We start from the raw sequence: 25,942 nt of genomic DNA on the forward strand, positions 1-25,942 counted from the left end.
CTACAGAGCCAACTCAGTTCAAGTTGAATAAATATAGAGGGTTTAATCACTGTTTCTCAAAGTCGGGGCCGGGGACCACCAGGGGTCCAAATGTACCCTTTTGGGTCTGTAATTCTGAGTGTACAAATGGAGCCAATGGATCCATTTGGTTCCGTGTGTACACTTTCACAGTTAAATAAACACTGAGGATATTACAGTGTAGATTGGGCTCCTTAAAACAAATAATCGTAGGTCCGTGGCCTTATACATATCAAACTGGTGGCCCTTGAAATGAAAAAGGTTGAGAATCCCTGGTTGTACAAGTGGTTATAAGATTGTGTATGCGCAGAAACTGTACGGTTCTCACCTCAGAAATCAGGGAACGGACTGACTTGGCATGGAGGATCTGGGGAGTGTCCAAGACGGGGATGTAGTGACCCTTGCCCTCCTCATACTTCTGTCTGTACTTGCGCTGGAGGGTTAAGAAATACAAAATGCAGACTTGAGTATGTGCATTCTTATAGCGCGAATTATAGAGCTTACTGTATACAGTAATGGAGAGGGGAGTTACTTACATCACTATTCAAATCAGAATTCCTCATAGCCAGGAGTGTGTTCTTATCATCCGTTACTGACAGCACATAGCCCTTCATCGACTCCTTATCATACTTGTACTCAATCTGTGGACAAAGGAATATATATTAGAGTGACATAAGGGAGATTCCTGTTGTTGAAATAAAACATATATATTCACAGTAGTGGTCGACCGATATTTGTGCACTGGCATCTAGGGGCAGTCAGGGCACTTCTGCTTGTTGTTTGTGGGAGAAAACTACCAGTCAGGGCAGTTCTGCTTGTTGTTTTCAGTTATGTGTGTTAGCTACTGTTTCACATTATTAATGCTGTATTTTATTAGATTAAAAAGAAAAGAAAAAATCACACCCAGTGTGAAGTGAGCGGTGCTATTTACATTATTATTAATTTCATCATGCGTCTCGCTAGCCAATCACAGCGCGTCTGCGAAGTTTGAAGTTAATTTCATCATGTGTCTCGCTAGCCAATCACAGCACGTCCTGCAGAGCTTAGCCTATGGGCGTGTTTTCCACAGCATGGCGGTCACAGCGAAAGACAAATTTTCGTGACGGAAAGAAAAACTTTCACCACGGATGGGTCCTAAACCCACTTATAGGAGCGGTTACACCGCTCAAAAAAGATAATTGTCTTTTTACGGCTATTCGCATTCCCTATTCTCAAAATATCGGCATCGGCCACTGAAAAACAATATCGGTTGATCGGTCGATCACTAATACACAGCATATGGTACAAGTACTATTAACTCACATCGCTCTGCTGTAGAGTGTTCTTGGCAGCATTGACAAAGTCAGGTCTGTCTGGGGTCCAGATCCACTTGTTCTTGGTGGCGTGATACTTCTTCCTATAATCAAGCTGAGAATCGACAGAATAAAAATGGTCATGGAAAGCAGGTAATTACAATGAGCAAAGCAATAGCTCCTTCTTAGTCAATCCGTCATTCTGTACAACCTGTTTATAGGTTAATTCATTCCATTTTTGATTAATGCATAGGTTTTATTCACTGGTGGAAAGTAACCGATTATACTTACTCATTTACTTGAGTACTCCCATTTTTTGATACTTTATATTTATACTCCACAACATCTCAGAGGCAAATATTGTACTTAATTCAAATACAATTATTTGACTGCATTAATTACTAGTTACTTTCCAGATTTAGAGATTATAATTACAAAACAGACAGTTAAGCACTATTTTATACTTCTGCTATTTGAAATGAGATGATTTACAAGCTCACAGAGTATTTTTGTATTGTGGTATTGCTACGATTTAAAAACAATCGGTGTACTTTTTCTACCACTGGTTTTATTGGGCACACTCACGTTGCTGATGTTCTTGTAAGCCTCCTTGGCAGCACGGATCTCATGAGCATCTGGCAACATGTTGATCTGAGCTTTGCTCTTCTCGTACACCTCTTTGTACTTCAGCTAAAAGAAACATGACAAAATATTCAGTCGATTATAAAAAAAACAAAATAAACAACAGACAGCAGTTCTTTTTTTATTTATAGTAGCCAATAATGTTTTACCCCCTTCTTCTACCCAATTTAATCATTATGCCAATTAATTCCTCCCCACATACATTCCTGTGTTGTCGCTGTTGTTGGCCTTCGGCCTACTCCTCCCGCCCAACACTCCCCTCTGACAGGTGCCGCACGAGCCCGTAGGAGTACGTGCAATGACCAATATCACCCTCCCCACCCAGCGTCCCTCCCTCGAACACGGGTCAATTGTGTTCGCATAGACGCCCGACAAAGCCGGATGCACCACGGTGGATTCAAACCCACAACTACGCAGGGACTTTACCGCTGCGCCACCCGAGCACTTAACCCATTAAGACCAGGAACGCATTCTTTAGCTACTAAAAAATAGAAGATATACAAGCTCATAGCGCGGCACAGAGTGCCACACTACGAGCTTGTAGATCCGCTATTTCTGAAAAATCGTGAAAATGTGTGCAAATCTTTAAATATGTTCTTTAAAGCGAACATTCGCTAAATATTTTGTTCCAGGGACCCCCAGAAGCAAAGATTTATGAGCTTGTATATCTGCTATTTTTGAATAGACAAAGAAATCTAGAATGACAGAGATGCGTCCCTGGATTGAATGGGTTAACAGACAGCAGTTCTGATGTTAACTTACTATATGACCTGTCCTTGGCCTCACAATGTCTATGGAAGGATAAATTACATTAAAGGGTACATACAGTGCTAGTGATCTCCTTGACTTTCTTCATGTGCTGCTGGTAGGGAGTGTCATAAGGCAGGCTGTATCCCTTGGCCTTGGTCTTGTTGTAGTCCATCCTGTAGATGATCTGCAAGACAATTACGATAACAGTCACATGGCAGGATCGAATGGAATGAAAGTAGAAAATGTCAGAAAGAAAGCTTCAGATGCAACTCTTCAATTGGTCATTTTGCGTTCAAAAGAGAAGCACACTCACATCACTGATCTTCTTGGTGCGTCTGTGGGACTCATATTCAGGTGTGTCCAAGATGGAGGTGAACTTATCCTTGGCCTTCTCATACTGCTCCCTGTACTTCAACTGAGGGAAGAGGGTGACGCGAGAGGACGCAAAAGTTAGAATCACTCATACGTGTTTAAATATGCTGTAAATATACTTGTCTAATTCTATGTACTTATTTAAAAGTTGTTTACATTCAATGAATATGTAATACCGGTACCATTAAAGCAGCACTATGTAACTTTCCTCTTCTACCCCAGATTCGAACCCAGTTTCCTGCGCAAGTGCTGACATTTTTACTATTGAGCTAATAGAGCCGGCCTGCTTGCTCGGGGTATAAATTTAATCTTGACCATCAGGTAAAAAATTGTGTCAGATCCTGTGTCTAGGTGAGACATGACCTTTGACACAATCTAAATGTCTCAATAGGGGAGCAGGGAGACAAAATACAACCACCCCAATTGTATAAGTTATACATTGTATTAACATACTCTACCATACAGATTGGACAAAATCTTAATGTATTCATTAAAAAAAGTTACATAGTGAGGCTTTAACTAACTACCCAGTAAAATCCTTGACCCTTACAGGCCCAGTTTTACACTTTCAGAGTTAACATGAACACTGTTTAATCTCTAATATTTTCTTACAGTATGTGAAAATATAGCATTTAAGTTTGTTATGAAGATAAATTAAATGTGTTCTCTAAATGAGGTTAAATGTTGCCATGCATACGTTTACAAAACATGCCTTAAAAACATGCATCACAAACAATGAGTAAGTTACTTTGAGTGTGAGAATGAAGACAGAGATTCATGTTACCAATATTCAGGAATCAGTTATGAAACGTGGATTATCCACACAGCTTGCGATGACTAATGGTCCATCTAATCCTTACTGTGCGATACACAGAATGTCCTGTCTTTGAGTCTGTGAGCCTGATACATAGTTTCAGTAAACATGAGATTCACTTATGAGAAAATCCATTTAAATCATGTAACCTGTCTGTGTGTGATACTATCCATAATGGCATGTATTGCCAAACTCATTCAAGCTAACAGTAGCAGACTATTTGACTAGCTGAAAGCTGAAATAAGATAAGACAATGTATTAGCTTATAACAGAATGGTGTTTCTGTTATTTATTACAAAAAAACAAACATTTAACAGAGCTTGTTTGTGTTTCCAGTGGTATAGCAAATATCACATCTGTTAATATTAAACTATGTCTCCAGTGTGTTGCAGACAGGTGTGTTTTGATTACAACGGCAGACTAGATCATTCTGTATGACTGCAGAGTTACCCCATTGCAGGACTGTACTTACAGTAGGATGGTATATTAAACAAGAATGCTAGGGATGAATGACAGCTTAAGATGTGGGGGATGGGTGGTGGTGGCTAAATCCAAATAAAAGCATGATGAAAGTACAGGTGGTGGTGTGAAGTTTAAATGTGAATGTTCACAGCTTAAGTTGGGATGAATGAACTCTTAGATCTTTGTGAATCAGCACCAGGAACGGTGCCATTAGTGGCCTTAATGATTCTCTGTACTAGTTTACCTTACTGCCCATGACGGTCTGGTAAAGGGCTGTGAGGATGTCAGGTCGAAACAGCTCATTGCAGCCACTCTTTAGCAGGTCCTTGGCTTTGGCTTTATACATTTTCTGTCCATAAGGACACACACACACACAACCACACACACAGCATGCCAATGTTGAGTACAAACACACAAACAAAAAGTTGAACACTGGAAGACTGGAGATGGTTCTCCTGAGGTCCAAGTGAGAAGCCGGCATCCTAATCTTTGCCCTCAGTGCAAAACAAGTGAACAACAATGATCAACAGCCAAATTGAAAAATAGCAGAGTTGCCGTAGCGGCTTGTTTCTACGAAAAAAATGTTTACAGGGTGAAATAATTATCATAATGTCTCTGAAGGCAAAGATTAAGGATAGTCCCTCTCACTCAAGACAGCTTCCCACCAAGAGCTCTTTGTTATTTGGGACGCCTGTGTGGAAGGAGAAAGAGAAAGTCTCTCTCAGAGAGTGAAAGAGACTTTGTGTTGAATTATGTCAAAGTGACGTCATAGCCATGCTACGATGACTTCCAGCAGCCAGCTGAGGACCCCATGCACCAGGCTCAGAGGCAAGCCTGATCTCATTGGCCCGAGGGAGGCAGAAGGTGGGTTTCTCGTACAGTCCATTCCAGGGTTTTTTACCTGGCTCATCTTCTTGTTTTCCTTGGCCAGTATGTATCTAGGATCATCTGTAGTAATGGTGAACTTAGACCTGCTCTTCTCATAGTCAGCTCTATAGGCCCTCTGCTCAGAATGTCAAAAGGCAGTTAAAGACACACATCCAGAACTATGACAACTATGTATTGAGACTTTTGCTGGAGAGAAGGTAAGGTTAAAAAGCATAATGTGATACAAAGAGAAAAGAAAAACAACAGTCCCACAATTGCGTTGATCATAATCAGTAGAAGAGGTCAAACACACATTATAAATGATCATTTAAATGCTACTATGAATTTATCTTTTACCTCCAAAGCTGATAATCCAATTGAGATGCATGATGAGAAAAAAAAGGCTTAAAAGGTTGCTTGTTTACACAGTTAAAAGGTACATCAATAACCACGTTATTTCCTGTGATTTGTATTCAGAAAATGAGGTTACTTACGTCATTGATGAGAACGGAGGCAGCTTTGGCAGCTTGGAAGAATGGAGTGTCACTGGTGTAGTGGAAGTTGGCTCTGTTCTTCTCAAAGGAGGCTTTGTACAGTCTCTGTTAGCAAGAAAATAAACATTTTCTATGAGATTGCAGGAAAAAAACGTTATTTGAGACTTTCTGATATGATACAATGTCATGGATGGATTCCATTGTTCATTAAACGTTTTAAAACTTAATCCAAAGTTGTTATCACAACATAGGAACTTATCACAGAATGATACCATCTAATAGCACTTTACAGTACAACATAAGCACTTCAGAGATCCTTCACCTCGCTGAACAGTTTTTTGTTCCTCTCAGCCTGCACCATCTCAGGTGTGTCCCACACGTAACAGCCGATTCCCCTCAGCCATTCCAGATCCTCCTTGTACTTGACCTAAGAACAAAGAAATTTGGTTATTTACTGGTTATTCTGTTGTCCTTCCTTTGTGTAAGTAACAACTGTGATACACAATGCCAAATATACATGTCCAGTGTTGCGCCTGTGTCTATAATTCTGAAAGTAAAACAACATTTTAGAAGCAAATCTAAAGTCAGTTTCAATACATTTTATATTAGCATTTTAATATTCAGACGGCTGTACTCACGCTGCTGATGTTATCACTGGCAATCTTGCTGTAGAAGAACTCAGGACGGTCAGGGATGGACTTCCATGTGCCCAGGGTGCTGATGTACTTCTCCCTGTATTTGACCTGAGAGAGAGAGAGAGAGAGAGAGAGATAGATAGAGATTTAATCACCTCTCCATGGCTCATGTCCGTATTATTAAAAAATCTTCAATGTAGAGAGGCAGAAGAAGACACTGCAAATAATCTGGTTGTTTCAAATCCTGACCTCACTGATGTCATCTCTGACTCTTTTGGCACAGAGAATATCCAGGGCGTCCTTTTCCGAGTGATAGTGTCCCTTTGCCAGCTCAAACGTCTCTTTGTATCGCAGCTAGAGATACGGACAAAAACAACAAAGGTCAGATATCAAGCAAATAACAGAAGCTAATTTTGTTTTCATTATCCATCACCACAACAACTATCATAACATTATTATTATTACAGAGGAGAAAGGTAAGTTGAACAGGGTCAACAGAGTTAATAAAAACAAAACCATTATCCCATTTGATAACTGGTTCATAATTCGTATTGCTCCTTCTGGATGTTAACCAAAGCGCATACTCACATCACTGGACTGGAGGTAGGCCTTCTTGGCACGGATAAGGAGAGGTGTGTCCGCGATGGGTGTGTACCTGTGCTTCATCTTCTCATACTGTTCCCTGTATTTGACCTGGAGGAGGGGATGAGTTGATGCAAAATATTAGAAAGGGAATTCCTTGACAGCGCTATTCAGTTATTTCAAAACTAGCAGAAACTAAAGTCACCTGAAAAAGTGTTTCCTATCAACATGCTAAAGCAGTAGTTTGAAAACACAGCAGTGTTCTGAGTGTTGAAATCAGACAGTGAATTCTGTTCATCAGCATAGTTAAGATGGGTGAAAACCTGATGGGTGATATAATAAAGAGGAACCAGGAGGCAGACTTACATCACTTTGGACAACCTTCATACGCCTGGCATGGACGTTTTGTGGGGTGTGCTGGTCTGGGGTATAGTGGGCCCTCTCTTTTGTGGCAAGGCTTGTGTACAGGAACTGCAGAGAGAACAGAAAGAACAGAATATGTCGTATAGTATAACGCGGCTAGCATTGTGGCAATATTTATGAATAACATGGTGATGGCTACTCTGAATTTACCTTGTTGGACAGCTGCTGGGCCCATTTGACTCTCTCGATGTCCATGGCATTGAGAGGGATGTGTACTTTAGTCATCTCTTGCTTGGCGTTGAATTTGTAGACCAGCTGAAGAGAGACGCAAACAAGTGACAGACATCAGTGCCGAAGCATCAGTTGTGGTGTTTTAATTTACTGTAGAAACAGAGCTCATGCAGTAGTTTCTTTTTTTTCCTGATAAACGTAAGGATGCACAATTGCAGATTAGAGAAGTGTCTGATGCCATTAGACAACTTCCTAAAACATTACTGTGATTTCATCTAAACAGTGCCTTGTTTAGATGATCTGATGGAGTAGCCAAATGACTGTAAATAACGAGATAAGCCCAGATGACTCACGTTGCTCATGTGGGTCTTGAGCTCCGTCACACGCTGGTATTCTGGTGTGTCCAGGACCACGGTGAACTTAGCATGGTTCTTCTTTGCCTCAACTGGATAGTTGGCCTGCAAAAGGAAAAAATAAAAAGATTGTAATGTAAATGATGATCACAAGACTATTCTGTTGAGAGACAGCAGACATGCTTGCAAGGAATATTTAAGGGGCAAAAACACCCACCCTGAACTTGCTGATGTTCTTGAGGGTGACCATCTCAGGGGTGTCGTACAGGAAGCAGCCCATACCTCTCAGCCACTGCAGGTCCTCTTTGTAACGAATCTGATGACATAAAATGTATTAGATTTTTTTTCATAGCATGGACAATCGGATTTCTTGAAACAATATACATGTAGATGTTTAAAACGATGTCGCTTTCTGGCGTACATCACTGGTGAGCTCGTTGACACGGGAGCAGTGCATCAGCTCAGGCGTCCAGGCCATGGAGATCAGCTGCCCTTTGGTGCTGTTGTACTTCTCTTTGTACCAAATCTGTGGGGAGAGGAGAGGAAAGGGTGTTCACGTCGTTATCCAAAGTTAAGCATGTCAGGAACCAAAAAAGGAAACAGATGGATACTGCACATACGGGGCTCATGTGATCCTGGTTCATCTTCACTTGCTTGATCTCGGGGGTGTCTAATTCTGAGTGGATCTTGTCCTTCTCCTTGTGATATTTCGCACGGTACAGGCGCTGGAGAGAGGCAGGGGAGAGTGGGTATGAGATCACTTCATCGTGTTTTTAGGGTCAAACCAAAAAAGTGTATAGTTTACAGCAATTGGAAAAGCATTGTATGTAATCTTACATCGTTCATGATTTTGTTGGCGTTCCTGGCGCACACAAAGTTCACGCCCTCTGGGTGAAGCTGGTAGCCCTTTGCCTTCATCATCTCATATGCCTCCCTGTACTTTACCTAAACAGTAGAAATGAAAAAATAAACATGGTCTGTGACGTTGTAGCATTAAACAGGAAATAAGTGAAGCACTTTTGGTTATTAATTACATTTTGTCCCCGGTTTCTATGGCATTCATTCCATGAATATGTGCAGTAATTGTAATTTGGTGCAGGATTAAAACAGCTTTTATTTATGTCAAGGGAACTGGATAGCGGACTACTGAAGGTAAGAAGATATTGAAGGACTTACATTGCTGGTGACAATGCTGTTGGCTTTAACCTGCAATGTGGTTGGGGTGTCATTGGGCAGGGTGTATCCAGTGGCCATGGACATGTTGTTAGCCTCCTTGTACAAGTTCTGAAAACAGGATAGAGCATAGACCCATTACAGCACAATAAATAATCGATGGATAAACTGGCTAGAAGAAGAAAATGCCCTTAACAAGGAACGGCTAGTCTTGTGCGGGCTAGCCTTGTGCTAGAGTTTATATATGCTAATTTTATATACGCTTATTCATTGTATGATTAAAGTTAAACATTCTCAACGTTCTCAAATATAAATGTATATATTATAATCAAATTTATTAGAAAATATTGCCGTTTTTGACCAAAAAATTATACTGATCAAAACATTGGTAATCGGCGGACTTGTCGGGCTCTAATATTGAGAAGTAATGTCTTACATCACTCTGGATGTGGTTGGCCAGGCGCGCCCTCTCAGTTTCCATGGTGACAGCAGGTGCGCTGCTGGTGCCCTTGACATTGACGTTGTAATCGTACCTGTAATGCAGCTGGAAGGGACAAAACAACAGTTTTTTATCTTTGCAGTCTAATGAACAGACGAGCAAATAGACTATGGGTTCAAGAATGTGGCACTCACATCGCTCAAGTTCACAGCGCCCAGCTTGGCGGTCTCATACACCGGGGTGTCCGTCACAACGGTATACTCCTTGAAGCTCTCTATGCCCTTGGCTCTGTACTTGGCCTGGAATACAGTAATGAAACAAATGTGATTAATCTGACCACACCAGACAAGTTTCTAACATTACTACTTTGAGAACCACCGGAGGTGATGGGGAGTGATGAAAAGGAGAGGACAGAAGACAGAAAAAGACGGTGATGATTTGCCTGACCTCGCTCTTCAGGATTTCAGCATGCTTGACACGGAGGATCTCTGGTGTATCATAGGCGTAGCAGCCGACACCCTTAATCCAATTCAGGTCATCCTTGTAGAAGATCTATAGGGAAGGCACACATAATGAACTGTTATGAAGACAGTTTATAGAAAATGTGTAAACACACACATCTGTAATCTTGTTATTGTAGCTTCAATCAAATCTGACCACACTTAATCTGACCATTCAAACTGTGGTCAAGGCAAGGTTTCATGGTGCATTGGGGCGTGGTCAGGTTGACTGCATGTTTTACAGTTAAGCTATTAACTCATTGAGTGCCATTAACACATTGGGTGCCAGAGGTTTATTAAAATATTATACGTTGAGTGCCAGCATTTCTTCCATCCACTTGCGTTATACATTTCGTGCTGTGAGAAGCCCCGACGAGGAAGTGCATGTAAACAAAGCGTGCGTGCGAGACGGCGGAGGGTCCCGACTAACGCCTGGAACAATAATATTTCCAACGCGACCCTCCATTGCAGCGTGATCGCCGATCGAAAACGGCTCGTTTCCACCACATTAAAAAGAAATGGAGATATTAAGCTTTTAATCAAGGAGATAACATTGAAAACGCCGACCGGAAGGATTTTTTACATGGAGCCAGATCCAGCCTCTTCTTCTCAGAAACTCCTTGGGTGATGTCAAAGTTTCGTTTTAGCGCCCCACGTGGCCCACATGTATAAAAATAGAATTGGGTCAAAAACGGTCCGGACCGTTTTCGGCACTTCTCGTTTGGACCCTCAAAAACGGTCCGGACCGTTTTTGGCATTCAATGTGTTAACTTATAACTGAAAAAGGCTGTAGGCCTATCTCGCTTCCTAAGCACTTTTTTTTTACTTTGAAAAAATATATATATATCGTACTGGCCAGAAATAGCCAGAAATAATTCTGGCTCTCAGTGCGTTAAGACAGTTAATACCAAATCATTTTCAATTGAAATGAGATAGAAATGAAAAATATATATATATGTATTGAATGAAATAGAAGACGGATTTCACCAGTGAAATGGGAGAAAATACAAGCATGTTTAACTCAAACTAGGGATTTAATGCATCAAGAGATTTAAAGACTTAAGCTAAACGTAGGCAACATAGTTAGCGCTAGATGTTATGGCTTAAACACTAAATGCAGACATAGCTAACATAGGTAAGATAGCGCTAAAGGTAAGCACTATATATACATTCATAAATACAGTATGATATACAGTATATATAATATATATCGAAATATATTTATATTTAAAACATTTTAAGGCTTTTTCAGGTCACCCAAGGGCACAGGGTTTTGTAAGGGTAAACACTCACATCACTGAGCTGCTCGTTGACTTTGCGAGCTTGGACGTACACCTGCATGTCGGGCAGGCAGATCCACTGGTGCAGGTGCTTGCGGTAGCCAATCTCGCTAACAGCGTTCTGGGTGGTACGGGCAAGCAGGATCTCCTGCATGTCTGCTGGGATGTGATTCTTGGCCTTGGTATTCTCATAGTCTTTCTTGTACAGGCGCTATGAGAGCAGCAACAATAAACACCAACGGGTTTAATTTCTCACGTTATACAGATGTAATCAATACATTCGAAAATAATACAACAAAAAAAAGTATGATTCAACTAATAATAAATATCCATGAGAGAAGTGGAAATCGATCAAAGCATACATCTATGCAGAGCTTTCCAGCTTTGACACAGCGGGCAGTATTAGGATCGTCCTCCAGGCACTTGGGCAGACTGTAGAGGGACTTGAATTTCTCATAATCTGCCTTGTACTTCACCTAGGGAGGAAAGGAAAAGAACATAACAGTCTCATCTGCAAAGGGCTTTGACTGAACATAAAAGGTTCTGTCCGTCAATAATGAAAATTTAAACCACATACGGTGGAGGGCTGGAAGCCACAAAGAAGGGGCACTCCATATTGTCGGAACTCTTTAAACAAGGCAAAGTTAAACTTACACCGCTGAGCACGATCTTCTGATGTTTGGCGTGCTCCATGCTGTGGGAGTCGTGTGGGAGTGAGTAGCCAGTAGCCTTGATTTTGTCCCAAGCAGCTGTGTAGTTTTTCTGTAGACAGAAGAAATGGCATTATCATTGTTGAAAATGCACCAGTTCTAGAACTGATGTCTCAGTTAAAGTGAATAGCATGCTTACATTGCTGAAGTAATATTTGAAGTCGTGGCATCTGGCGTAGTCATGGGTATCCAGAATGGTGGTATACAGGTGCTTCTCCTTATGGTAAGCCTCCCTGTAGTTCAGCTGTGGGAATATTTTAAAATCCATGTTATGATTACGTTACTTGGGTAAACTCCTCCAAGGACATTATTTATTTTAAACAAAGGGAATGATCACTCACCTCACTGGCCCAGGTGCTGCCCAGAATAGCAGTCACATAGACTGGGGTGTCTGTCACGATGGAGTAGTTGCCGAATTCCTTCTTAGCAGCCTCTGTGTATTTCAGCTGTAAATGACAGGAGGACAAGGATAAATGAACACACCAGGTCCTGTTCATGGACTCATTCAAATGTTCAGTCCATATATAATACTTCACACCCAATCTACACATAAAGAATACATCATGATTGATGATACAGTAAATCAAGCATGTTTGCAAGTATGATCTTCAACTCACATTACTCTGCAGCTCATAGGACTTCTTGGCACGGATGATCTCAGGTGTGTCCCATGCGTAGCAGCCCGTACCCTTCATCCAGTTCAGATCCTCCTTGTAGAACGCCTATAGTATGGCATATCATAATTATAGAATCATCAACAATGGGAAAAACTATTGATTTTAATGTATTTGATTTTTATTTGATTAATTGATCTTATTTTTTTGTTAACTTTGTCTTTGTTTGATTATGTTTATTTGAATTATTATATTGTGATTATTGTGGTAGTATTGTCATAGTTATCATTTATTTTATCCTTTTCGTAGTGGTTGGTGTGGGGGTGCAGGGTTTGGGGCTGTCTCTCTTGGAAGAGCCATTGTATTTAATCTGCAATTAATGCTTGTCCCTTTTTTGTCTCCTATAAAAATCTAAATGAAAAGTTATAACAATGGGAAAAACAATCACATTTTCTCCTTATCATAAATTTCCATATGATCTAATGTTTTATTTTGATACCACAGTCTTTGAAGGTGAAAATGCCTGAGATTCTGAGATCCTCTATTTTGGCTGTTACAGTGCCTGACAGAACAATCACATTACAATTGCAGCGCCGCAGGAAAAAAACCTACATCGCTGAGAATCTCATTGTTCCTGCGGGCGCGGATGAGGTCCTCCTGTTCGGGGTGGCTGGTCCACTGGTGCAGACGGGTGCGGTAGAGGACGTCACTCAGCATGTCCTGGCATCTCTTAGCCACCTGGTTGGCGATAATGTCTGCTGGGATGTGGCTTTTGGTCTTGTTAAGATTGTAATCCTTCTGGTAGAGCCTCTGAAAAAAAATAATAATAATAATTATCATCTGAACAAAAAAAAACAATTTTGATGAATAATGCAGTCAAAAGCACTGTTTCCCAAACAATGGGTCGGGACCCATGTTTGGGTCGCCAATTTTTATGGGTCGCAAGTAAATACATATTTGTTTCCGTTTCCTACATTTAAAAAGAGTTTAAACAAAAACAAATAATCAATTAAAAACAATTCCAACTTTTTTTCAAAAGTATTTCAATAATAATAATTTCCATAAATACAATTTTAAAAGAAAACATTTACGGAGTAGTGAAAATAGCAGATCTACAAGCTCAACCTTAAACTAAAACAAGGAGAGATGAGCCTGTCGACATTGTAACTGTTCATTCAGTACCAGGACTTGTCATGACAATGTTTTTTTTTTGCTCCATGTTCAACTATAAACTACACTGTCCCAACACAAAAGACTGCCATAAGTAAATTATTTCAGGGTTTGACCATTACGTAATGCTTTTGCACAAAGTAGGTTTAAACGATTTTCTTATTTTTCATTTTTGTTGGCCTTAAATATCGCTGCTGTTCCTCTATCTATGCAGAGCTAGTTTTGTTTTTGATGGTTGTTTACAGTACATGATTGGAAAGCCTTTTCATGGCCATGTTGAGATCATACAGTTTAAAATATATAGAACGTGAACTGAATTGTCATCCTGTCAACGTTTTTTAAGTGATAAGATAAACGATCTTATAGATCTGCTATTTTCACCTGTTTGGGTCCTGGGCAAACGTCTAATTTCTCTTTTGACTCTGGAGGTAAAAACTTTGGGAACCACTTGTCTAAAGGGTTACTAATAAATTACCTGGGAGAATCTTTTATTATAGAAATGCTGTCATAATAGGGGCAGATCATTCTCCAATATGATAATTATTTTAATGTGACCAACTTTTAATTAATTAAATGATGAATTAACCATTTAAACCCCAGCATCCATATTCAGGGAAAACCCGTCGCAGAATATAGCAGATCTACAACCTCTGAGAGCTTGTAGATTGGCTATTTTCAGCGGAGATATTTAATGTAGAGCGAAAACAGAAAAGACACTAGTATAAAACTCTGAGGGACTCTGGTCAATTTAAAGGTAGGGTAAGGTATTTTCTTTGGCTAAAATAAGTGTTAAATAGCTCTATATTCTGATAGTACTCATTGCTATATAGTGTTTATGTCTCTCAAGCTCTTTAATAAACAGAAAATGTATTTTCAGGTCAACAAACACTCTATAGCAATGACTACTATCAGAATATATTGCTTTAACCTTTCAACAATTTGTTTTGTTTTAACCCAAAAATATCACTTACCCTACCTTCAATGCTGTCACCCAGGTGTCACCATTGAGACTCAATATTGATGTTTTTTAATCATATCACCCAGTTTTATGTAATGGCCTAATTACTGAGTTGCATAATAACACAATACAGCCAACGCCAACTGATATACAGTACAAGAGCTACATCAGAAATGCAAAACATTGTGTAAAAAATACAAGTGACTAACTGCTAACGGAAAACTAATTATTATAATTTATTATTCATATTTTATTTTGTAATTATCTTTTTAACCAGAATATCTCACCAATCCCTTGCCCTTCTCTTGTTCTCCACAGCGCACCACCTCAGGGAAGTCAACCAGGGTAGTAGCCAGGTAGTGACCCTTGTGCTTCTCATGGAGATCGTGGTACTTGGCCTATTAGCATTCCATTTCAAAGGGGAAACAACAGTCAATACAAGGGGTCAATATTATTAATATAAAAAATCAGTGTACATGTTTTTTGTTACACCAACATCGTCTATCATGAAGAACCTTGGGAGATGATCAGTAATAAAATGCTAGGTTACAAAGAAATAAGACACAATTGGATATCATCGCACAAGTAGGATGGAGACTCACATCGCTGATGATCTCTCGGCTCTTCTTGTGAGTGAGCAGGGGGATGTATTGGTGGTCCAGCTTGTAGCCAGTAGCTTTGCTCTCATCCCACTGGCTTTTGTAAAGTTTCTGAAATCCCATAAAGGGTCATCAGAGTCAGTAATCAGTAAGTGTCACATCTGTAAATGTGGCTAGTGAATGAATGAATGATATGGTTTATATACAGTACCTCACTGCAGTTCACGTTCTGCTCCCGGCTATGGGCCAGCTGAGGAGTGTCCTCCGAGCCGATGTAATGACCCTTCTCTGCATTGAAGGTCTCGTGGTACTTAAGCTAATATACGAAAAACGAATTAAATTACCTGTCAGAATTCACAGGAAAAACCACAACAATACCCTCAAAAGTTAAATTCTGTGTTATCTTGTTTCTTTTTTTTCTTGGTTTACATACGTCGCTGAGATTGGCAGCATTGATCCTAGCCAGAACGAGCTCTGGTCGGTCCACAATGAGAGTGAATTTGCCAAAGCATTCCTTGGCATGCTTCTTGTAGTGCCTCTGCAAGCGACATCACAACAACAACATGAGACACAAATAATTCATAAAAAAGCATATTAAACGTTTCTCCACGACTCATACAAACACACAGAGAATGACGATAATAATGAATATGTTATGGTGGTGAACGTACTTCATTGAGAATCAACTGGGCCTTCCTGACTTTGACATGATCAACACCCTCTGCTGGTATCCAGCCACAGCCACGGATCCATTCAAGGTCAGCCTTGTAGAGAATCTGTGGACAGAAGCAAGGTTACATATTGAGCAGTAAGAAGGAAAATGTATTTATTTATACACGGTAATGATATATGCTTAGTTTTAGCTTAATGTTTTTAGCCTTTTAACTTTTTCGCTCCTAAGAAAGTTGTTTATTTTGATTTGTTTTGTAAAGCGACTTTGGGAACTATATAAAAAAGCTCTATATAAGTCTGATATTATGTATTATTATTATATGTGTGCTGAAGACAAGTTACCGCTTCAGTGCATTTTTATTATGCAGTGCTTACGTCACTCTGAAGTTCGTATGCTTTGCGGGCCTGCGTGACATCGTTCTGATCAGGCATACACGTCCACTGGTGCAGACGTCCTGTCCTGTAGAGGTCATCGTTGACCTGTCTCTGGCACTTCTTGGCCAGTTCGAACTGGAGCATGTCCACTGGCAGGTTGTACTTGGTCTTGGATTTGTTAAAGTCCTTCTTGTACAGGGCATCACTGCCGATCCTGGCTGAGTTAATGGCCAGCATGATAAGAGGGTCGTCCTCAACGCAGCGGGCGCCAATATGGTGACCGCACTGCTTCACGAAGCCCTCCCTGTAGAGGCGCTGTGTGGGAAACGAAGAGGATATTTTTTATTATTCATTCTAAACCATGTATCTTCAACAGGAGGTCCGGGAACGATGTTTGTTTGATAGGAACTTTTTTGTTTTTTTACAAGAACCACTTGAACCCTAGCATTCCAATTCTGTGGGGAGCATTCACCAAAAATAGCAGATACAAGCTCACGACGCATTGTGAGCTTGTAGTTCGGCTATTTTTGGTGAAGAGATTTGGTGTAGAGGGAAAAAACTGTTGTTGTAAAAGAAGCAAACACTACATGGCCTGCGCACTCACCTGGTTCTGTACTTTAGTATTGTGAATGGATTGCTTTATTCCCACCGCATCTCCAGGCATGAAGAAGCCAGTTTGCTTGGCCTTGTTCCAATCCTTGGTGTACAGATGCTGAGAGGAAAGTCAATTGTTATAGTACAACTTATTTATTTTTTAAATACATTAATTTATTTTGGGTAATATCCTGTATTTCCATTTCAATATGTCTCACCGGATGGAGATTTTTAGCACACTCTCTAGCTGTGGCCAGGACTGGGGTGTCTGTCAGCGTGTATTTAGTCTTGTCTTTCTGCCAGGCCTCACGATACTTCCACTGTGGAGTGTAGAGTCAAAAGACAATTACCAATCACAAGATTCTCTTCGGCATGTATTACAATAATTATAATAATGTCATACAATAATGATAACATAAGCAGATAAGAGAACACAAGAGGTGCCAAACAGAAGAGCTCATTCCTCACATCATTAAGGACTTCAGCAGCATTCTTTGCGCAAACAAAGTCCACTCTGTCTGTGGAGGCGGTGTACTTCTGTGTATCCAACTTCACACGGTAGCCTCTCTGTTAACACAGCATCAACAATGGTTTAAACATCTCACCACATTAACATACACACTTTTCTTTCCCATGGTATGACAAATAAAATCTAATTCTAGCTCATATTTGTTTAACCATACAAAACATCTGTCGAAGAAATATAATAATATGCAGAATCTCACAGGTAATGAGAGTCACTTAAGTCTGTGGGATAATGATGATGATGATGATGATGATGATGATGATGGGAGTTAAGAGACAGACTTACTTCAGCAAGGATCTTCTGAGCGTGTTTCACTTTCTGAACATCCACACACTGATGTGGTATCCAACCACATCCACGAATCCACTCCATGTCAGCTTTGTACACATTCTGCGGAAGTAGACACCAGAGTTATGTTGCATATCATGATGTGTTTGTATCATATCATCTTTTAGATACCGGGCCCTATTTTTGCCGGTGCCTTACCTGTTAGCCTAGCCGCTACCTGTGAATTACACACAAGGGAGCTGGCACTGTCCCTAAATGTTATCTTACGCCCGCTATACCTGCTATTCGTTATGCCGACTCCGTTATTTGCGCCTGGAGGTGTGCCTGTGTGCGTGTTGTCGCGACGGATTACAATAATATAACACTCTCTATAATCAGTACATGTAGGTGATACTTATGTCTATCAAATATGGTTTCATTGAAAGGCAATCAAAGGCTAGAGCCTATGAAGCAAATGTCGGGTGTATGGAGTCCAACGTTATCGGCGCCCCAGTGCGGCTGCAGAGTTCACTTCGGAATTAAGTGATTGTGAATGTGATTGTCATTACAATTTTACTGTAATCCACAAAACTGTGACTGTTAATTCATTGTGTCAATAAATTGTGTATTTATCAGCAGTTGCCAGTCTGCCAGAGTTTTTTCAGAACAGTCTGTAGCCTCTGCCAGGGTTTTGACCGATTTTGGTACCTTTTCGCATAGCCACAAAATATTTTTCTCCAGTATGATTGATCCCCAGAAAATTTCTAATCACAGATGAGATTCAGGTGTGGTTTCACAAATGTCAACGAGGTCAATTTGACCTTGTTGTCATGTGTTGTTTGATGTTTGAAAATAGCTCAAAACCAGTGGTTTCAAACCAAAAAACATTGTGAATTGTTTGTCCGTTTCAATTTTAACATTGAAGTGGATGGAGCAGCAAATCTTTGGAAATTGTTATCTCCTTATTCGTTTGGAATATCGAAAAGGTGTCAATACTAAATAATTAGAGAATCTTTTTAGAATTTTTTTTTTTTTGAAAAAAGTTTTTTTTTTTTTTTTTTTTTTTCAGGACGTTTTTAAACGTCTTTGGCAGGCAACAGCTAATTTCTCAAAGACGTTTATAAACGTCTTTGGCAGTTATTAAGCTTATCAAAGACTAATACAATGTTGTTTGATCTGCGTTTGCTATAACCACACCAGACCATTTCATTTAATTAATCCAGAACACAAGCAGATTGCTGTAATTTAAAGTTCTCTATAACAAGCAATGTAGCAATGTGTGAGTGATAATTCTGTGTATCAAATATAATTTTATTCCAAGGCAACGTCTCTCTTCCATGGGCAGAGAGGGAGAGAGCGTAAAATTACATTGGGGATAATGGCTTGCACAGTCTCCTCTTAAAGGCAATGGCATTGGTTGATTGGTTTTATTATTGTAACGCCCAAACCACACCTATGCATATGTAACGGGTAGCGCAGGTGTTTTAGGTATAAGGCTGGTGTCTGAAGATAGCAACTTTTGCACAGGAACGCCTTTTGCGCAATGCTAAAACCCCATATAGTGGGTATATGATCTTCGGACGAAAATAGAGCCCACCACCTCTAAACCTAGAGCTCCACAGCTCATATGGGGGAAAAAGCAACAACCCTGAGTTGAAATGGATCTATGTATCATCCAAAAATACAAAAAGGAGGGTGTCACTTTATGAGTACATCAGACAAGTACAAAATTAAGCTCACATCGCTCTGCAGGTCGTAGACCTTCCTGCTTACAGTATATTTTCAATACAAATCTTGCTTTGTGATTCAATTCTAAAAACTTACATCACTCTGCAGATCATAGGCCTTCCTGGCCTGGACAACATCAGTGGAATCTGGCAGGCAGGTCCAGTTGTGCAGTTTAGTTCTGTAGTTGAAGTCATTCACTTGTTTCTGGCATTTCTTGGCCAGCTCAATTGTCAGCATGTCCACTGGAAGGTGGAACTTGGTCTTGGACTTGTTGAAGTCCTTCTTGTACAGGGCATCACTTTGAATCCTGGCTGAGTTCAGAGCCAGCATGATCAGAGGGTCATCCTGGATGCAGCGCGCACCAATGTGGTGCCCGCACTGACTTCTGAAGCCTGCCTTGTATTTGTACTAACAGAGAGAGAGAGAGATAGACAGAGAAAAGACATGAGAATTGGTGTCTCCTCTATGAATCGGTAACAAGTGAGCCGCTGTAATCAGTGAATATTTCTCTTACGTCACTGATGATGTCTCTGGAGGCTCTGGCTTTCAGCACAGCGATGGCATCCTCCTTGATATGGTAGCCCTTGGCCTTTGTATCATCCCACGCTTTGGTGTACAGTTTCTGTGAGGGGCAAAAATGTGACATGAGACATAGTAAAACAGTGTATTTACATACAGTAGTACCTGTCAAAGACAAGATACAAGATCTCCCTGTATATAGGCAACATTGTTGCAAGTCGGTTCTGGACAACCACTGATCTAAATACTGTATATGGAAATCCATTGCAGAACATCGGTTCTGGAGAATCCAGCCGACTTTGCACTCGGCACTCAGTATATGGGCAATATGACCGGGTTATGCCTGTCATATGTGACGGGCCACCGGCTGGCCTTTATGTATGGTTAATGTCTGAGTCATAGGTCCGCCGGCCTGCCATTAGACACTTTTAATATAGGGTACAGTAGATAAACTCTAGCATCCCTATTTTGGGCATTTCATAATAGGCGAATATTTGGCCAAAAGTAGCAGATCTACAAGCTCACAACTAACCTTTTAATAATGTAATTAAAGAGGTGAGCAAAACATTAAAAAGAAGAGAAAGAAATATGTATGTATATGTATATATATATATATATATATATATATATATATATATATATATATATATATATATATATACACACACACACACACACACACACACACACACACACACACACACACACACACACACACACACACACACACACACACACACACACACACATATAGATGTGTATGTATATACTGTCTAGCTGTATGTTTGACTGTTAAATCATATGATTTATTACCAGGCTGGTGTTGATTTTGTTCTGCCGGCCCAGGACGACCTCTGGAGTATCAGGCACCAGGTGAAACTTGGTCTTATCCTTCTCCCAAGCTTCAACGTATGCTTTCTGTAAACGGACGACCAAGAACATTTAATTACTTTATTTCCAAGCAAACAGAAGATAAACTTCTAAGCAACCTGAGTTTTGTTTATATAAGAGCTTAATTTAATTGTGTAAATACATTTTAACTTTAACCTTCACAAATGCCTCCAGGACTCCTGCCTAATTACACAAATAAAAAGAAAGTAAAAACATGAGATTTTGCTATTGGTACCTTGTCCATGATCTGGGCATTGGCTGTAGCAAGAGCATACGGCATGTCAGTTGTCTGAGCAGTGAACTTGAATTGGCTAGGATGCTGACGGTACAATCTTTCGTTGATGATGGACTGGGCATTTTTCACTTTGATGACATCTATGCAGTCCTGAGGATTCCAGCCACATCCACGAATCCATTCCATGTCAGCTTTGTACACAGCCTAAAAGTAGAGCACCAACATCCGTCATTTGTGAATCAAATGTTATGCAACAAATTTAGCACATCATCAGTCCCGACATTCATCAACTGTAATAACACCAGTCAAGAGTTCCAGTGCTGCTTACGTCACTACGCAGGTCGTAGACCTTCCTGGCCTGGACAACATCCGTGGAATCTGGCAGGCAGGTCCAGTTGTGCAGTTTAGTTCTGTAGTTGAAGTCATTCACTTGTTTCTGACATTTCTTGGCCAGTTCAAACTGCAGCATGTCCCCTGGCAGGTTGAACTTGGTCTTGATCTTGTTGTACTCCTTCTTGTAGATAATATCGCTCTGGATCCTGGCTCCATTGGCGGCCAGCATGCACATATGGTCATCCTGAATGCTGAGGGCTCCAATGTGGTGGCCACACTGCTTACGGAAGCCAGCCTTGTATTTGTACTGGAAAATTGGCAAAACGGAAATGTTTTTTTAATGTTATTTGTAAAAATGGTACAAAGAAGTATAGTCTGAAAAATTCTAACATCAAAGGAGTAATTACATCACTGATAATGTTTCTAGAGTTCTTGGCGTGCAGGACGGAAACTGCATCCTCTGGCAGGAAGTAGCCCTTCCTGATGGTGTCCTCAAATGCTTCACGATAATATTTTTACACACAAAAGGATGAGGTCACTTACATCACTGATAATTTCTCTCCCGTGCTTGGCCGCAATAACAGCAACTGCATCTGCCTTGAGGTCATAACCCTTTCTGAACATGTCGTCAACTGCTTGTCTATACAATTTCTGAAAGTAAAATGACAAACGTAAAGTCACAGCAACCAATTGCAGTATGAAAACAATATACTGTAGTGTAGATACACTCATGTTACAATGCATCTCCTGGGCATGTTAACTTAAAATACTACTGGCTCATGCAAAATCATATGATTTATTACCAGGCTGGTGTTGATTTTGTTCTGCTTGGCCAGGACGATCTCTGGAGTATCAACCGGCAGGTGGAACTTGGTCTTATCCTTCTCCCAAGCTTCAACGTATGCTTTCTGTAAAGGGATGATCAAGAACATTTAATTACTTTATTTCCAAGCATAATAAGTTTATATAAGAACATAATTTAATTGTATAAATATATTTTGACTTTAACCTTCACAAATGCCTCCAGGACTCCTGCCTAATTACACAAATAAAGAGGAAGTAAAAACATGAGATATGCTATTGGTACCTTGTCCATGGTCTGGGCATTGTATGCAGCAAGGGCAAATGGCATGTCAGTTGTCTGAGCTTTGAACTTGAAGTTGCTAGGGTGCTGACGGTATTTCCTTTCACTCAGGATCGCTGCTGCTTTCTTTGATTTCTCCACTTCAACCGAACCAATAGGGACCCAACTCATTCCCTTGATCCATTCCATATCAGCCTTGTAGATTTTCTAGATTCCAGTGGAAATACAGAGAATGAGATGAGTGTTTTGAAAAAGCTTACAGTATATTTTCAATACAAATCTTGCTTTGTGATTCAATTCTAAAAACTTACATCACTCTGCAGATCATAGGCCTTCCTGGCCTGGACAACATCAGTGGAATCTGGCAGGCAGGTCCAGTTGTGCAGGTAAGTTCTGTAGTGGGCGTCATTCACTTGTTTCTGACATTTCTTGGCCAGCTCAATTGTCAGCATGTCCACTGGAAGGTTGAACTTGGTCTTGGACTTGTTGAAGTCCTTCTTGTACAGGGCATCACTTTGAATCCTGGCTGAGTTCAGAGCCAGCATGATCAGAGGGTCATCCTGGACGCAGCGCGCACCAATGTGGTGGCCCTGCTGCTTACGGAAACCTGCCTTGTACTTGTACTGTGTGAACAGAATTTGTGCAATTGTCAGAATAGATATGAATACATAATATGATTATAATATGAAAAAAAGGATGAGGTCACTTACATCACTGATAATTTCTCTCCCGTGCTTGGCCGCAATAATAGCAACTGCATCTGCCTTGAGGTCATAACCCTTTCTGAACATGTCGTCAACTGCTTGTCTATACAATTTCTGAAAGTAAAATGACAAACGTAAAGTCACAGCAACCAATTGCAGTCTGAAAACAATATACTGTAGTGTAGATACACTCATGTTACAATGCATTTCCTGTGAGACTCATACACACCTTGCTCATGTTGGCAGCATTAGCCTTAGACAGCACAATTTCAGGCAGGTCAGGTGTCACGTGATTTTTTGTCTTGTCAACCTCCCATTGTGCCACATAGCTTCGCTGTAATGAGAAAATACAAAAGTTAGAACTGAGGTAAAAATCTTTCTACAAAACTATATTATCTTGTCAAGTTTACTGGACAAAAGCACAAAGTTATGGTAAACAGTTTGTTTCTTATTTAGTATCACTCTTGAGAACAAGAGAACAAGGCAAGAAACAATACATCCGATGGGTGATGCCTGTACCCAAGCATTGATGGGAAATTAAGTATCTTGTGCACAGAGACATTAGATTAGCCTTAGTCTAACAGGAACCCTTCACTTATGGCCTGCTGCACTTCAATGTTGATATTGAATAGATCATTACAGTTTGAGTATTTCACACTTCACCAGGTTAAAATTATAGTTCAAAATGTCAAATGAAAAGTAACAACTGTACTAGCTAGCTAATGCTAATGGCAAAAGGTTAATGTGGAGCTGGGCACCTGTGTGGACAATTGACATGAGCTTCATGATGTGTCATTAGATGTTTGTTTATGTCAGCAATCAACTCAGTGATGCCCATTTAAACCCAGTAATACAAAAGCCAAAAATATGTATTTGTAATCTGGAGGGGAACTAGTTTGTAATTCTGTATTGATTTAATTTTACCTAAAGTCTTACTCAAAATGAAGATATCTCATTTCATACCTTGTTGATGATCTCAGCGTTTGTTTTCGCCAAGAGCATAGGCATGCCCATCATGTCCGAGGTGTATTTCTGTGTGTCCAGTTTCACCCTGTAGCCACGGTCAGTGAGGATCTTTCCTGCATGCTTGGCCTTCAGCACATCCAGTGAACCAATTGGTACCCATCCAACACCTTTACTGTCCACCAGGTCTGCCTTGTATATAGCCTGTATGGATAGGAGCAAATGAATCAGCATCAAAGTTCACCAGAGTAGAGCCACAATTACAGTACATGAAATAACATTTGATATGTTTGAGGTACTCACATCACTCAGCAGATCATACGCGTGTCTGGCATGGATAACATCAGTGGAATCTGGAAGGCAGGTCCAGTTGTGCAGGCGGGTGGTGTAGTGGGCGTGGTTGACCTGAATCTGGTTCTTCTTGGCCAGTTCAAACTGTATCATATCCACCGGAAGGTTGAACTTGGTCTTGGACTTGTGGAAGTCCTTCTTGTACAGGGCATCACTTTGAATCCTGGCTGAGTTCAGAGCCAGCACGAGCAGAGGGTCATCAGCGACGCAACGGGCACCAATATGGTGGCCCCTCTGCGCACGGTATCCTGCGTGGTACTTGTACTGCAAAACAAAAGGAGGGAAAATTCAGGATAATGTGCATATGAATTATTTTATAATGATGAAAAAAAGAATAGTTTATGTGATAGCCAACTTACTTACAGTAACACACAAAATTGTATGTTGGGGCAATGGGGGGAGGGTTTCAGGTAAGACGGGGCCAAACGGCTAAACAGTGTTTTTTTCTAGTAGTAGTAGTAATTGTAATATAAAAAATGTATTTTATTAAAAAAAAAATATATATATAGTATTTCAGTTTACTGAAACCAATCTGAAACTTACATCGCTGATAATGTTCCTTCCAAGCTTGGCTGCAATGATGGAAATGGCATCATTACGTATATCATAGCCCTTCTTTTTGGCATCTTCATTTGCTTGTTTGTATCCTTTCTGTGAACAAACAGGAACATCCCATACACTTTAGTACCATGTGGACATTTATCCATATTGTATGTACATTTTAATATCACCATATCTTGGTATAATTACTTACAACACTGTAGTTGGCCTTATTTGCTTTGGCCAAAACTACATCCATGGCATCAGGCATGATATGGATCTTGGTCTTGTCTTTTTCCCAGGCTGCAAGATATGCTTTCTGTAATGATATGTACAGACATTATGGCAAATATTTATATTGAAAACACTGTAAATGTTCCGCTTTAAGAGATAGGAATTTCATTGTCTTAATCAGCATAATGATTTGATGTTATAATGCACATCTTATACTGAGTCAATACCTTGTTGGCAATCTGGGCATTGGCCTTAGCTAATTCCATGGGCATGGCTTCAGTTGTGCTGGTGAACTTGAAGTTGCTTGGATGCTGACGATATTTTCTTTCACTCAGGATTCGACCACCAATCTTTGCCTTCTCCACATCAAGTGAGCCGATAGGAACCCATCCAATACCCTGCATGTCCTTAAAATCAGCCTTGTAAATATTCTGTTGGGTAGAAAAAGTTCACACAGTCAGATCACAGATATGAAAAAATGTAATAAAAAATATATATGAAAAAATATATATATATACATACATATATATATATATGTATATATATATATATATATATATATATATATATATATATATATATATATATATATATATAGAGAGAGAGAG

At 40.1% G+C, this 25,942-nt stretch overlaps 1 protein-coding gene across 4 annotated transcripts in view; it reads right to left on the reverse strand.

Annotated features, from left to right (window-relative positions):
• neb (nebulin) overlaps positions 1-25,942 on the reverse strand; it is an 84,054-nt gene that overhangs the window by 23,273 nt on the left and 34,839 nt on the right. For all 4 annotated transcript variants that reach the window (XM_080456565.1, XM_080456564.1, XM_080456563.1 and 1 more), the window contains exons 58-113: positions 25,562-25,765; positions 25,315-25,419; positions 25,104-25,211; positions 24,513-24,824; positions 24,210-24,413; positions 23,476-23,580; positions 23,253-23,360; positions 22,854-23,165; positions 22,546-22,749; positions 22,262-22,366; positions 22,002-22,109; positions 21,454-21,765; positions 21,126-21,329; positions 20,813-20,917; positions 19,995-20,102; positions 19,577-19,888; positions 17,771-17,875; positions 17,428-17,526; positions 17,178-17,279; positions 16,970-17,077; positions 16,366-16,680; positions 15,990-16,094; positions 15,752-15,856; positions 15,530-15,634; positions 15,322-15,429; positions 15,007-15,117; positions 13,204-13,401; positions 12,595-12,699; positions 12,319-12,423; positions 12,117-12,221; positions 11,922-12,029; positions 11,630-11,743; positions 11,281-11,478; positions 9,935-10,039; positions 9,682-9,786; positions 9,485-9,592; positions 9,052-9,159; positions 8,713-8,820; positions 8,496-8,600; positions 8,297-8,401; positions 8,093-8,191; positions 7,876-7,980; positions 7,502-7,606; positions 7,295-7,399; positions 6,935-7,039; positions 6,596-6,700; positions 6,350-6,454; positions 6,034-6,138; positions 5,712-5,816; positions 4,595-4,699; positions 3,016-3,117; positions 2,779-2,886; positions 1,896-2,000; positions 1,321-1,425; positions 555-659; positions 347-451 (exon numbers count right to left, since the gene is read on the reverse strand). In XM_080456565.1, the coding sequence (XP_080312691.1) occupies positions 347-451; positions 555-659; positions 1,321-1,425; positions 1,896-2,000; positions 2,779-2,886; positions 3,016-3,117; positions 4,595-4,699; positions 5,712-5,816; positions 6,034-6,138; positions 6,350-6,454; positions 6,596-6,700; positions 6,935-7,039; positions 7,295-7,399; positions 7,502-7,606; positions 7,876-7,980; positions 8,093-8,191; positions 8,297-8,401; positions 8,496-8,600; positions 8,713-8,820; positions 9,052-9,159; positions 9,485-9,592; positions 9,682-9,786; positions 9,935-10,039; positions 11,281-11,478; positions 11,630-11,743; positions 11,922-12,029; positions 12,117-12,221; positions 12,319-12,423; positions 12,595-12,699; positions 13,204-13,401; positions 15,007-15,117; positions 15,322-15,429; positions 15,530-15,634; positions 15,752-15,856; positions 15,990-16,094; positions 16,366-16,680; positions 16,970-17,077; positions 17,178-17,279; positions 17,428-17,526; positions 17,771-17,875; positions 19,577-19,888; positions 19,995-20,102; positions 20,813-20,917; positions 21,126-21,329; positions 21,454-21,765; positions 22,002-22,109; positions 22,262-22,366; positions 22,546-22,749; positions 22,854-23,165; positions 23,253-23,360; positions 23,476-23,580; positions 24,210-24,413; positions 24,513-24,824; positions 25,104-25,211; positions 25,315-25,419; positions 25,562-25,765 (7,530 nt within the window). The remainder of the gene's footprint in view (positions 1-346; positions 452-554; positions 660-1,320; positions 1,426-1,895; positions 2,001-2,778; positions 2,887-3,015; positions 3,118-4,594; positions 4,700-5,711; positions 5,817-6,033; positions 6,139-6,349; positions 6,455-6,595; positions 6,701-6,934; positions 7,040-7,294; positions 7,400-7,501; positions 7,607-7,875; positions 7,981-8,092; positions 8,192-8,296; positions 8,402-8,495; positions 8,601-8,712; positions 8,821-9,051; positions 9,160-9,484; positions 9,593-9,681; positions 9,787-9,934; positions 10,040-11,280; positions 11,479-11,629; positions 11,744-11,921; positions 12,030-12,116; positions 12,222-12,318; positions 12,424-12,594; positions 12,700-13,203; positions 13,402-15,006; positions 15,118-15,321; positions 15,430-15,529; positions 15,635-15,751; positions 15,857-15,989; positions 16,095-16,365; positions 16,681-16,969; positions 17,078-17,177; positions 17,280-17,427; positions 17,527-17,770; positions 17,876-19,576; positions 19,889-19,994; positions 20,103-20,812; positions 20,918-21,125; positions 21,330-21,453; positions 21,766-22,001; positions 22,110-22,261; positions 22,367-22,545; positions 22,750-22,853; positions 23,166-23,252; positions 23,361-23,475; positions 23,581-24,209; positions 24,414-24,512; positions 24,825-25,103; positions 25,212-25,314; positions 25,420-25,561; positions 25,766-25,942) is intronic.

This window comes from Gymnoscopelus braueri (genome assembly GCF_963280865.1).
Source record: "Gymnoscopelus braueri genome assembly, chromosome: 18".
NCBI classification, from domain to species: domain Eukaryota; kingdom Metazoa; phylum Chordata; class Actinopteri; order Myctophiformes; family Myctophidae; genus Gymnoscopelus; species Gymnoscopelus braueri.